This window comes from Pseudochaenichthys georgianus, chromosome 16 (genome assembly GCF_902827115.2).
Source record: "Pseudochaenichthys georgianus chromosome 16, fPseGeo1.2, whole genome shotgun sequence".
Classification (NCBI taxonomy): domain Eukaryota; kingdom Metazoa; phylum Chordata; class Actinopteri; order Perciformes; family Channichthyidae; genus Pseudochaenichthys; species Pseudochaenichthys georgianus.
The window spans coordinates 41,699,545-41,712,616 of NC_047518.2; the positions used below are offsets into that span (position 1 = coordinate 41,699,545).

The window sequence follows — 13,072 nt, forward strand, 5'->3', positions numbered from 1 at the left end:
CTGCAATGGTTTTTTTTTTCAAAATGGAGAATTTGCGCCACCTGCTGCTTAACTCGATAAACAAAAATGTAATTCATGTTATTGTCTGTTCACTAGAGATACCATTCGAACTACACCTGTCAGCCAATTAGAAATAAGTATTTTCCATGGCTTACGTTATTAAAACCGTACAAAGTAGAGACATATAAAAAAGGAAGAAGTGGTGTTGGAGAAACTCAACAACATTGTCTTGTTTTTGTGTGTGACTGATGCAGATTCTGTGTTTGCCGGAGCCATGCCCACCATGGCCAGCGTGAAGCTCTCCACAGGGCGGCCCATCGTCAACCACCCCCACTACGAAGACGCTGGTCTGAGGTCAGTGAAACTCACAGCAGCCCAACTGCTGAATCGGCCTCAGTAAATTCTAAAAGTATAATCCAATGTGGCCCACAAATAACCTGTGTCTTATATTGTACTTCTTAAATATAAATGTAAAAATATATTACACAGCAGTATTCGTGTGTTAATAAGGCCACTTTCTAATAAATTCAGTCAATTAAAGTTGGAAACATTTTCTAACATATCTTAGTTGATTTAAAAAAAAAAAAGGCCCAATGACTTATGTACGTAACAAGCTTGAAATACACCCTTCATATTTCCCCTTATTCTAAGCAAACTGAGGAATGAGCTGCCAACAAAATAAATGAAACCCTAAGGAGAGCAGTGATGTAGGCTGTTTTTTTCTTACGGCATTTTCAAGTATCAAGCATAATTGACCTACATTTGATTAATTTTGCTGTTACTTGTTACATGTTACTTGTTATCCGATTTTATCCAAAGCGACTTACATACTCATTACTGTGGGAATTCCCCACAGGAGCAATTTGGGGTGAAGTGTCGTGCCCAGGGACACAACGACATGCTGACTGCAGTGGGGTTTAAACCTGTGCCACATGCCTTATAATTAGCTTATGAGGCAATATACCTCTCGTCTAGCGAGTGACCCAGCCCTTCGTATATTTTTCTGTATGTGGCCCTCGTGAAAAAAGTTTGGACACCCCTGATTTAACCCTCCTATTGTCTTCGTTTTCCCCCCCTTACTTTAGTGTTCGCGGCCCTGTTTTAGCTGCTATTACATTAACACAAAAACCATTAATCATCACCACATTTAATTTAACACCCTTTCAAACTGCAGTAAATAGTAGGGCTGTCAACTTAATGCGTTAATAACTCATAATAATAATCTTTTTTTTTTTAACGCCACAAATTATTTTAACGTGCGATTAACGCATGTGTATTTGTCCTCGGCCCGCCCCGTAGTTTCAGAGCCCAAAGACTTGACGTTGTTGTTGTTGTTAGTTGGATGGTGGGAGATTCTAGCGAGAGATAAGGATACTAGGGCTGTGCATCTTCACTGGTCTCACGATTCGATTACGATTATCCTGTCAACGATTCGATTCAATTCGATATCCCGATGCATCACGATGCATCACAAATTCATACCAATGCGTTGCATCCTAAATGTTCTATATTACTGCACATGGCTTATTTTTCATCAATGCATACATGCAGTAAATACATATGAACTCTCTTTATTATTTAGAAAGTGCTTCAGAAATCAATAACATAAATGTCTTGACATTAATTTATAAACCAAAAAAAATGAATTGTATAGGTCTAGCCTCCGTGTGTGAAGTTGTTCCATCCTCAAAAACAAAAAGCTAATGCTTCTGCAGTCTAGCTGCAGCTTCTAGCCACGGTCTTCTGTTAAAGAAAGGACACTGAATGTCCTGAATGTGGCATCACACACAGGACTTGAGTCTGAACACAGCAGACAACAGGAGTATTTACAATAGCATAACAACTAAAATACTGCATGTGGGTGCACACTCACATTCTCTGTCTTACTGTTACACAAATCCCATTAATGCATGAGATTAAGTTAGCTTCATTATATCTCAGTGATTAAGTGAATAATAAAGTTTCTATCGGGTCACTGTCAGCCTGTCACTCATTATTTTCAGGGAGGGGGCGGGGTTTGGAGGAACAGAGGAGACGGTGATCACGGAAGCTTTTTTCCTCTTTTTTTCTCCTGCCTTCACAAACTTTACATTATATCGTCTGAAAATTGCTAGAGGGCATTCATACTCTGCAATCCAAGACTTAATTAAATCCACCAAAAACCTGACATGATTGTAACGCGATTATTTTTGAAAAACATAAATCCCTGTCCGTGTCTCTGAGCCGCAGCGACACGGAGTGATTCAGAGCGGGTCCTTCTGCTGTGGGTTCTGGACTGGTGTTCTTGTGTTGGTGGATAAAGCAGACTGCTCCGTGTTTGGTGTTGCTGTGCCGCTGTCACGTCTGTTCCCTGATCTCTGCGTCACCGACCGATTTGATATTAAAGTGACAGAAAAAAAAACGTTATCGTAAAGCCGCGGCCGGAAAATCAGGAAGCAACGTTACTACACAATAATCGATTATCTTCCGTCACTGCATCGATACCGAATCGTCCACGTCCGCATCGCAATGCATCGTAGAAACGATTATTTTCAACACCCCTAATGGATACAAAAAAAGGTGTTTTAAACAGCAAGCAAAGCACACAGCTGATGCTGACAGACCCGCTCCTGCCGCTCGCTTGTGGCAGACCACGCTTGAAAGTTTGTTGGGGAGACGTCTGGACACTACTACGAGCAGCAAGCTTTTAACAGCGATAGCTAAATGGGTGGCTACAGCTTAACATTGTGGAGGATGAGGGGCTGCGTTAGATCATTCGGATCACATCCAACATGTCGACTGCACATCACAGCGCATTATTTTGACCCACAGTGGGAACGTCTCGTGCTTTGACTGAAGATGAAGACAGAGGAGCGGCATTTTGCCGACAACTGTAAACAGGCTTGTCTGTTTGAGCAACTGGCTCAGTGCAAAGAAGTAGACAGGGTTCCAACCTGACTTTGCATCAATTTGGTAGAATGACCCATATATTATTCAGAAATGGGCCATTACGCTTAAATTGTCATTTTACTTTTGCACCTTTTACTGAAGCACAATTTTAAATGCAGCACTTTAACTGGTAACAAAGTGACTTCACAATGTACTTACACCTCTGTACTGCTTTACTTTGCATGTAGTTGTTCTCCAACTTGTGCACCATATCAATGCTTTATTGTGCTCCTCGCAGGGAGAGAACCAAGCTGGTGTACTCCATGTACAGCCGCATGTCTGCAGACACAGTGAAGGAGAACCTGATGACGTTGGGGGTGGACTTCTTCGTCCTGGAGGATTCCTGGTGCACCCGGAGAACCAGGTACCTCCAGAGCCCTCTCACAGGAGGGGGAACTTTTCAACCTGTTTTCTGTCATATTTTATTTTATAATATGATAACACTGTATTGCAAGATAAAGTCTGGAATCTTTCCTGCAACATCAACAAGGGATAATATTTAAGGCAAGTGTTCAGACACTCAACAAACATTACAATCACAGAAGAAAATATTTCAGAAACACGTTTATTACCAGGTAGGTTTACACATATGAGGAATCTGACTTTGTGTCGTGGTGCATAAAAGAAGAATTAAAAACACAGGAAGAGAACTAGAAAAATATTTAAAATAATACAAAATATATAGTAAAATATAATATAACAGTATTTACATTGCATTTGATCTGGGGTTAAACTCTGTATTTTATTTTATTTTGCTCTAAAGAGGAAATATTATGCAAATGTTCAGGTTCATAGTTCTATCTCCTATAATGTGGCAAAACCTATATATCACACTACAGAAGAGGGGAACCCCCTACAAGCATAATAGGGCCTCTTTAACTGGTGCTGGAAAGAGTGTTTCTGTATGGTTAAATCATGGCACCCTGTGTTCTGTATTTGATGGTGACCACTCATGTGTGCATTTTAGGACATGGTATGTATATATTAGTGCTGTCAAAATTATCGCGTTAACGGCGGTAATTAATTTTTTGAATTAATTGCGTTAAAATATTTAACGCATTTAACGCATGTGCAGAATGGCCCGCCCCATACGTGCCACCAGTGGCAGCGCCAGGGTATGGCTGGGGTAGGCTACACCCATACCAAGAAATGGCTTAGCCCCACCATGAAACATGATGTTAAAGTAAGCAAAATAAAGTCTGCCAACTCGCGCGGAGTAAATTGCACAGGCAGCAGTTAGTAAGATTGATTTCAGTAGCCACGGTTTTGAAAACTTTTGTCACGTAGTGATCGTCTTCTCAATAGAACATCTTTCATAACGGCGTGGTGTTGTTGCAGGAAGTCCCGACGGAGAATACTTTTGCTGTAGTACAGGGCAGAGCCATATAATAGTAATAATATGGCTCTGGTACAGGGGTGCACATAACTGGTACGCAGGTTATGTGCGTAATCTGAAATGCGTACCGTCACTTGTGTCACAAAGCGCATTTGCGTACCGACGTACTTGTGAAGCTTTTCCAGAAGGCGGTTAGATCACCGGACGACAGAGTCGGTCTCCGTGTGCACAGACAGGGCTGCTGTTAACGTCGGTCTGTACGACGGAACTGTGCCAAAACTACGCCAACCGGCTGCGGAGGGAGACTCCCCCCTTCACTGGAGAACTGCGCTAAAACAGCTGATCACAACGTTCACGCTCTGTGGTCACGAAGTACTCCACTAGCCCCCACCCCTCTGTCGACTTTCCTGAAGTACTCCCCCGTTGATAGAAATCAACACGTAATGAATTAAGACCCCACGGTTTGATGATTGATAGGTGTGTGGGTTGTCTTTCATTTTGACATGCAGAAAAATGTTATAAACATACATACTGTATGTTAAATTGATATATCCGCCTTCTTTCATTTATCTTTCCATTCCCACAATATACATGAATAAATGGCATATTTTGGACATAGTTCGAATGGTGATTAATCATGATTAATTAATTTTTAAGCTGTGATTAATCTGATTAAAAATTGTAATCGTTTGACAGCCCTAGTATATATATTATATATAATCATTTAAAATATCTAAATTGACTTGAATTGCAGGACAAATAGTGTGTCATTCTCATTAACCTTGTCTTCCTTTCTCTTCGCTCAGGCCCGGGTGCAGCATGCCAGAGATCTGGGACATTGAGGATTCCCAAAACGTTGGTAAAGTTCCCCTTTGCACCCACATGTCCAGAAGCTCACGACCCCACTTCACCACAGTCTTCTCCAACGACATCTACAAAGTTCTCAAAGTCTCCAAAGATCTCAGATAACACCGTGAGAAGGACTAGTTCAGCACCTGTTGATCTTTCACTAGGTTTTGATCAGTCACTGCCATTAGGTGCATTCACACCGCAGTACTTTTCCCACAAAGGTTCATGAGAACTTAGTTCATGAGAACTCTTTAGTTCCCATGAACTAAGTACGGGGACTGGCTTCAGTAGGCGATTTACTCGGAAGGCTTAAAGTAAATCGCCAGAACGCCGACACCTGCTCATCTAATTTTGTGTTGCCATAAGTTAGCCGCTCTGCGTTTGTGCGCTGGCCTAATGCTAATGCTAGTGCGAGGATTATAAAATGGCGGCTTCACAACACTTTTTGGGAGTTTTACGGGGCGTGGTTTGCAATCCGCCCAGCCAATCAGACATAAGAACCTTTTTCTCCCACGAAAGTCCCTGCTCTCTAGCAGGGACTGAAAAGGGGGTAAACAAGGTTCTGATTAACTAATTGTAGTTCCGGCTCTTTTTGGTGTGAACGCGACATTTCGGAACTATATCGGAACTAAAGTGGGAAAAGTACTGCGGTGTGAACGCGCCTAATTGCTGCTCTTTACTCGAAGCCCAACGGTTCCCCCTCTTTGCGCTGCTCTGATTCACTGAGCGGTTGGACATTTCGCCCTGACTTCTCAGTATCTGTGGACTGTTGCCAACCATCTTTACTGCTGCATTGTTTTCATACAGCAATGTTTCCATTACGCCAAAGGTTTCCAAGCTTGTTATTGTTCCCTTGGTTCTGTCATATAGAATCTTTACTTTCGGAAACAGTGTTTTCAAAGACATGCTGTTCATACATCAGTATTATTTCTTAATGTTAGGAATTAATTTTCTTTGACTTTGGCTTAAGTACATTTTGTCTGGCAGGCCCAATCATTGATGTCCGCATACTGTGAAGCAATACCCTTTGCATCTTGACACAATCTGACTTCTTCTATTGTTCTGCAGTGTTGATCTGCGGAAAGATTCTTCTGTATACGCTATTTTTATAATGCATTTGTGTGTAAGTATTTTTATGCAAAAGTTGTTGAAATGTTTCTTTAGAGGCCAGCAGTGTTTTAAGAGTCTTTGGAAAATGATGTTCCCATGTTTGGAAGCTTTTAAATACAATATCTACTGCATATCATTCAGCTTTCAGCAGGCAAGCTTTCATTCCTAATCCAGTTATAAAATGACAGAAAGAGTTGTGTTTTTTATGGCAAAACAAGTAGACTGCCTCTAAATGTGCCCCGTCAGAACTTTTTTGTAAATACCCAAACTTTTTGTAAAATTCAACTGTATGGCCTTAAAAAGGTTCCTTTTCTTTCTTATTGCATTTTTTTGCCAAAGGAAGTCTTGTTATTAAAGCTGTGTATTTGGGTTGCTGTAACGGTTAGTGATCAAAAGCTATCAGTTAGTAGGTTTTGTAAAAGTCAACTCAACCTATTGTAGCAGTAGATTTCATGTAAATGGTAGCAGTCGTTGGTTCCTTCGTCGTGGCACATTAATGACCATTCAATATTTAATGAAATAGGTTTTATTGCTTTCTTCCCGAGATTTACTGATGCCCCTCTCCCAGCTATGGGATAGACAGCTGACCGCTAGCTGAAAGCCAACTGACAGCTAAATTCCACTGCAAAAAAAAAACATTAATTAAATTGCAGGCTGTCCCCATGAGAGGGCGCTTTCTACAGAAAAACACAAACGGCTCAGGCATACAGAGGAAACTGGTCTTTGTTTGGGCCTCCAGACATACATTAGTTGTTTGAACTTTAATATTGTCTGTGGCACTTCAGTTATCAAGATACCACTCTTACAGACATGATGGGGATTGATCTTCTGATAGAACTTTGGGTAAGAAATATTTCAGATGTCTTTTATAATATTTGTCTGTATTTTAAAAAATTAAAAAACTTGCCTTCAGAACCATTGCTTTCACTGTTCTTAAATTATTGATATAAAAAAAATATCAGTTGTTTTCTTATGAGATAAGACAAGCACAGTCGCAGAAGGTGTACAAGTCCCCTGTAAATGCAAAAATCAAGGCAGACTTTCGTTGCAATCTCCACCTGTAAATCTTGACGTCATGCAAACAATGACATTTAAGATGCACATTTTATTTTGGAATGCTTTGTTTACACATTACCAATCCATTACATTGAATTAGTGACTGTAGGAACCGTCCAGCGCAGAGCCAAACACCTCCACCTCACAGAGGGTCAGGTACTCCTTTCTTCCAGTGACACCTATGTAAACATAGCGGCCGTCCATCCCGTTGGGAACCTTGAACTCAACAGTATGACCTCCCGGGATGCTGGTGATTAAAGCAAACCTGTAGAAGAAGCAGAAATCAATCAATCAATCAATGTTTATTTATATAGCCCAATATCACAAATGTTACATTTGTCTCAGTGGTCTTCACAGTGTGTACAGAATATCAGTATGACAATACGACACCCTCTGTCCTTAGACCCTCACATCGTACAAGGAAAAACTTCCGAAGAAAACCCAGTTTAAAGGGGAAAATGGGAGAAACCTCAGGGAGAGCAACAGAGGAGGGATCCCTCTCCCAGGACGGACAGACGTGCAATAGATGCCGTGTGTAAATTGAAAAGATAATACATTTGCAACATAGGTAGTCCAAATGTTTGGAAATGCATGTGTGTATAATTGGAAGATGAATCCACGAGGATATCCATCCAGGACCTATGATCCAGGACCACAGCCACGACTCAAGATCCAGCGCTCGCGATCCAGGACACAGGACCGCAGGATCATCCATGACTCCGGATCCCGGCGTATATAGAACCAAAAAGAAAGAAATGTGGGGAAGCTGGGTTAATCGGAACATGAGAGTACACAGGTACAGACAGAGAGAAGGAAGAAGTAAGATGTCCCCCGACAAACTAAGCCTATATCAGCAAAACTAGGGGCTGAATCTAATCAGCCCTAACTATAAGCTTTATCAAAAAGGAAGGTCTTAAGCGCACTCTTAAAAACGGATAGGGTGTCTGCCGCCCGAACACAAACTGGAAGCTGATTCCACAAATGTGGAGCTTGATAAGAAAAGGCTCTGGCTCCCATTGTACTTTTAGAGATTCTAGGAACAACCAACAACCCTGCATTCTTGGAACGCAATGCCCTAGTAGGACAGTAGGGTATAATGAGTTATTTAAGGTAAGATGGCGCCTGCCCATTAAGGGCTTTGTAGGCGAGAAGAAGAATTTTAAATTCTATCCTGTGTTCTCTAGGGAGCCAGTGTCAGGCAGCCAGAACAGGAGTAATGTGGTCCCTTTTTCCTAACTCTGGTTAGTACACGAGCCGCAGCATTTTGAATCAGCTGAAGCGACTTGACTGACTTCTTGGTACTCCCTGATAATAAAGAGTTACAATAATCCAGTCTAGAAGTAACAAATGCATGGACTAGTTTCTCTGCATCGTTTTGAGGCAAGATATGCCTGATTTTTGCAATGCTACGTAGATGGAAGTAGGCGGTCCTTGAAATTGATTTTATGTGGGCGTTAAAGGATAAATCCTGATCAAATATAACACCAAGATTCCTTACAGTCTCACTGGAGGCCAAATTAATGCCATTCATAGTTAGTATATCTTCAGATAATTTGTTTCGTAGATTCTTCGGGCCAAGTACAATAACTTCAGTTTTGGTCGTGTTTAACATCAAAAAGTTTAAGGTCATCCACGTTTTTAAGTCCTTAAGGCAAGCTTGAATTTTATTTAGATGATTAATTTCATCAGGCTTGATTGATAAATATAGTTGAGTATAAGCCTCATAACAATGAAAGTTTACAGAATGATTCCTTATAATATTGCCTAACGGAAGCATATATAATGTGAACAAAATAGGTCCGAGCACTGAGCCCTGTGGCACTCCATGGCTAACTTTGGTTTGCGTGGAAGATTCATCGTTGACACGTACAAACTGAGAGCGTTCAGATAGATAGGACCTAAACCAGCCTAAAGCAGTTCCCTGTATGCCAACTAAGTGCTCTAGTCTTTTCAATAGGATGTCATGGTCGATAGTATCAAATGCAGCACTGAAATCGAGCAAAACAAGAATAGAGACAAGTCCCTTGTCTGAGGCTATTAGAATGTCATTTGTGACTTTAACCAGAGCTGTCTCTGTGCTATGATGTGTTCTAAAGCCAGACTGAAAATCTTCAAATAAATCATTGTTTTTTAAGTAATCACACAACTGTTTTGCGACCGCTTTCTCAAGAATCTTTGAGAGGAACGGAAGATTAGAAATAGATCTATAGTTGGCTAAAACCTCTGGATCGAGGTTGTGCTTTTTAAGAAGCGGTTTTATCACTGCTACTTTGAATGATTGTGGAACATAGCCTGATAATAAAGACATATTCATAATATTTAATAAAGAAGTGCTAATTAATGGAAAAACTTCCTTCAACAGCTTAGTTGGAATTGGGTCTAACATGCACGTTGATGGTTTAGAAGAGAGAATCATTGAATTTAATTGTTCAAGGTTTATGGCTGAAAAGCATTCTAGTTTACTATCTAGTGTAATATTAGAACTTACGTTTCTGTTGATAACACTATATTGGTCAAAGGCAAGAGGTCATTAATTTTGTTTCTAAGAGTAACAATTTTATCGTTAAAAAAGCACATAAAATCATTGCTACCGAGTGCTATGGGAATAGAAGGCTCAATGGAGCTGTGGCTCTCTGTCAGCCTGGCTACAGTGCTGAAAAGAAATCTTGCATTATTCTTATTCTCATCTATTAATGAAGAGTAGTAGGCTGCTCTCGCTTTACGCAGTGCTTTCTTATATTCATTGAGAGTAATATGCCAAATTAAACGAGATTCTTCAAGTTTAGTGGAACGCCATATCCTTTCAAGTTGTCTAGACTTTTGCTTTATTTTGCGGGTTTCGGCATTATGCCATGGAGCTAATCTATGTTGTTTTATTTTCTTCTTTTTCAAAGGAGCAACAGAGTCTAATTTTATTCGCAGCGCATCTATAGCACTATCAACAACATGATCAATTTGGGGTGGTGTACATTTTGTATAAGTTTCCTCCCCTACATGCAGACATGCTATCGAGTTAAGTATTGGTGGAATCTCGTCCTTAAATGTGGCTATAGCACTAACAGATAGGTTTCTGCTGCAAGAGCTTTTGACTAATGCTTTGTAGTCTCGTAATAGTACTTCAAAAGTTACTAAGAAATGGTCGGATAAAGCAGGATTATGCGGTTCGACTAATAGTTGCTCAATTTCAATACCATAAGTCAGAACAAGGTCGAGAGTGTGATTATAGCAGTGGGTTGGTTTATTTACACTCTGACAGAAATAGGGCTGCAACAAACGACTAATTTGATAATCGATTAATCTATCGATTAATGAAACGATTAATCTACTATTCGGACTATTACTGTATGCCTTGCACAATTTCTCAAACGCTCTTATTTAGCCATCAACTTTTGGATTTAGCTTGAGGTTGTTTTAGGCATGTGGAAACTAACAATGAAGACAATAAAGATGAATACTTGATTCCAAAATACATATATTATTGAAATAACTTAAATTGTGAACAAAACTAACATTGCTTTTTATTCAAATAAATAATATTTCACATCAAAAGAAACAACAGTGTTTTAACAAATCGTATTAAATAATCTGATGACAGAACTGTAAACAGAATAGCTGAAACTTTAACAAACTAAATAATAATAATAATATATAATATTTTTATAGCGCCTTTCAGGAAACCCAAGGTCGCTTTACAAGTCGGGTAGGGGGGGGGAAGTAGGGGAAAAAAGGCAGACAGGTTAAGGGGGTGGGGGGGGAAGTAGCGGACAAATAAACCTATTAAACTAACTATACAGTGGGGAAAGCCTTGGTAAAAAGGTGCGTTTTGAGGGCTTTTTTGAAAATGTCCAGGGTTGGGGCGCTGCGGATTTCGGGGGGGAGAGAGTTCCAGAGGGTGGGGGATGCCACACTGAAGGCTCTGTCACCAAAAGTCCGCAAATAACTCTGTTACCTCTAATCATTATGTTTGTATAATGTAGTTAGCTCCGTGTGTTGCTGCTAGCATACATAACACCTGACGTGGAAACGTTACTCGTGGACGGGGCTACAGAGCTACTAGAAAGACAGTCGAACCCGGTGCATTCCTCCGTCTGGATGTGGAGCACTTTTGCTAAATGTTTAGACAAATAGCTCGTGTTACCGCCCTTACATGCTAAACTCTTATTCCACTTTTGGCAACGAGCATTCTCCACATCGAGACGGGTAAAGTTTAACCACCTCGGAGCGCGTTCTCTCCGCCATCTCCCACGTGTGTGTGTTGCTGCATGTAGCAGCTGCCCGTGTGTAAACTGCCCCGCCCCCTCGCAAGCAGGCGGGGGAGAGAAAGATCGAAAATACATCATAGACGCATTTGTTTGTCTTTTTGCATATTAGAAACGAGTTGGCGACACTAAGACTGCGATATAATGTCTTTGTAGCAATAATACATGACATATATTTTTTAAATGTCTCCAGTACCGATACAAAGACCAATAAAGTTAGAGCTTAACGGGGCGTAAAACACACGTGTTGACGTCACCAACGAATCGACGACTGAATTAGTTGGCAACTAATTTGGTAATCGATTTTAATCGATTAAGTCGATTAGTTGTTGCACCCCTAGACAGAAACCAACAGAATCTAATATAGAGTTAAATGCAACAGTAAGGCTATTTTTTATCATCGTCAACATGAATATTAAAGTCACCTACGATAATTACTTTGTCTGTTTTAAGAACCAAAGTTGATAAAAACTCAGAGAATTCTGATAAGAATTCTGAATAAGGACCTGGTGCACGATACACTGTAACAAATAAGATTGGCTGCAAAGTTTTCCAGGTCGGATGCGTAAGACTAAAAACGAGGCTTTTCATTTGTAGAAATCACTACGTTAACCTCAGGAAGGGTTTATTGAAGTAATAGGCTTTTCATTTTAAATTCAACATGCACTCAAAGCGTCATTAGGTTTCTACGATTTACTTGGTTGGAATGTTGGTTGCAGATATTTTAATTAGGGCTTGATAATGAACAATATTTACATTTCAGTAATGTTTAAATAAATGTTTTCAAATCATGTCACAATTGACGACCCTCGATCAGGCCTTTTAATTTGGCGACCCTGGTATTTGTCCATTTCTGTGATCAGATCAGAACACATTGGAGGAATCATTCATAAATGAAGGGTATTCCCGCTCCAATCCTATTTCTTGGCAATGTAAGGATTTTTAATCCAAAATGTGTCACCATGTAAACTTGAGAGAAAAATTGAATAATGTTCCTCAAACGTGTTCCAAATAAATACCAATTTAGTGACTGTTTAATATTAGTATTGTAATAGGACAGGCTGTAAGTTACCTGGGATTGTCAGCACCATTGTTTCCAAGAGAATCTCCAATGTGGATCTCGGCTCCATCGAGTCGTTCGTGGTATAGTTTTCGGTTGGTTATCTTAACAGAAAACACTTTGTGTGTTTTGGGCAGAGCCAGCCTCCACCAGGCGTTCAAATCATTGTCTGTGTGACTGCAGGAACCCTCAGTCCACTTGCAGGCCCGATTCCCATCAATGGCCTTATATGCATTGCCATTACCATACACTGATTACTGTGCAGCTTTTCCTTGAATGGCCAGGTTACATTCTGCAACAAAAAAACAAAACAAATATTTAGGTTAAATCAATAACATGTATGACTCCTGATGCAGATTGTTTTTTATTATTCTGTTTCACCATGACTCTCAAAAGATTTGATTTAATATGCGGTCAGGATGAAGGACATAAAAGGGATAACCCCACCATATATAAACAAATAACTTCCATATT

General features: G+C 40.2%; 1 protein-coding gene across 1 annotated transcript in view; it reads left to right on the top strand.

The window, feature by feature from the left end:
- dpy19l1l (dpy-19-like 1, like (H. sapiens)) overlaps positions 1–7,138 on the top strand; it is a 45,785-nt gene extending 38,647 nt beyond the window's left edge. Inside the window, exons 20-22 of the mRNA XM_034103166.2 lie at positions 255–354; positions 3,167–3,292; positions 5,071–7,138. Coding sequence (XP_033959057.1) covers positions 255–354; positions 3,167–3,292; positions 5,071–5,233 — 389 coding nt within the window. The 3' untranslated portion in view covers positions 5,234–7,138. The remainder of the gene's footprint in view (positions 1–254; positions 355–3,166; positions 3,293–5,070) is intronic.
- The last annotated feature ends 5,934 nt before the right edge of the window (positions 7,139–13,072 follow it).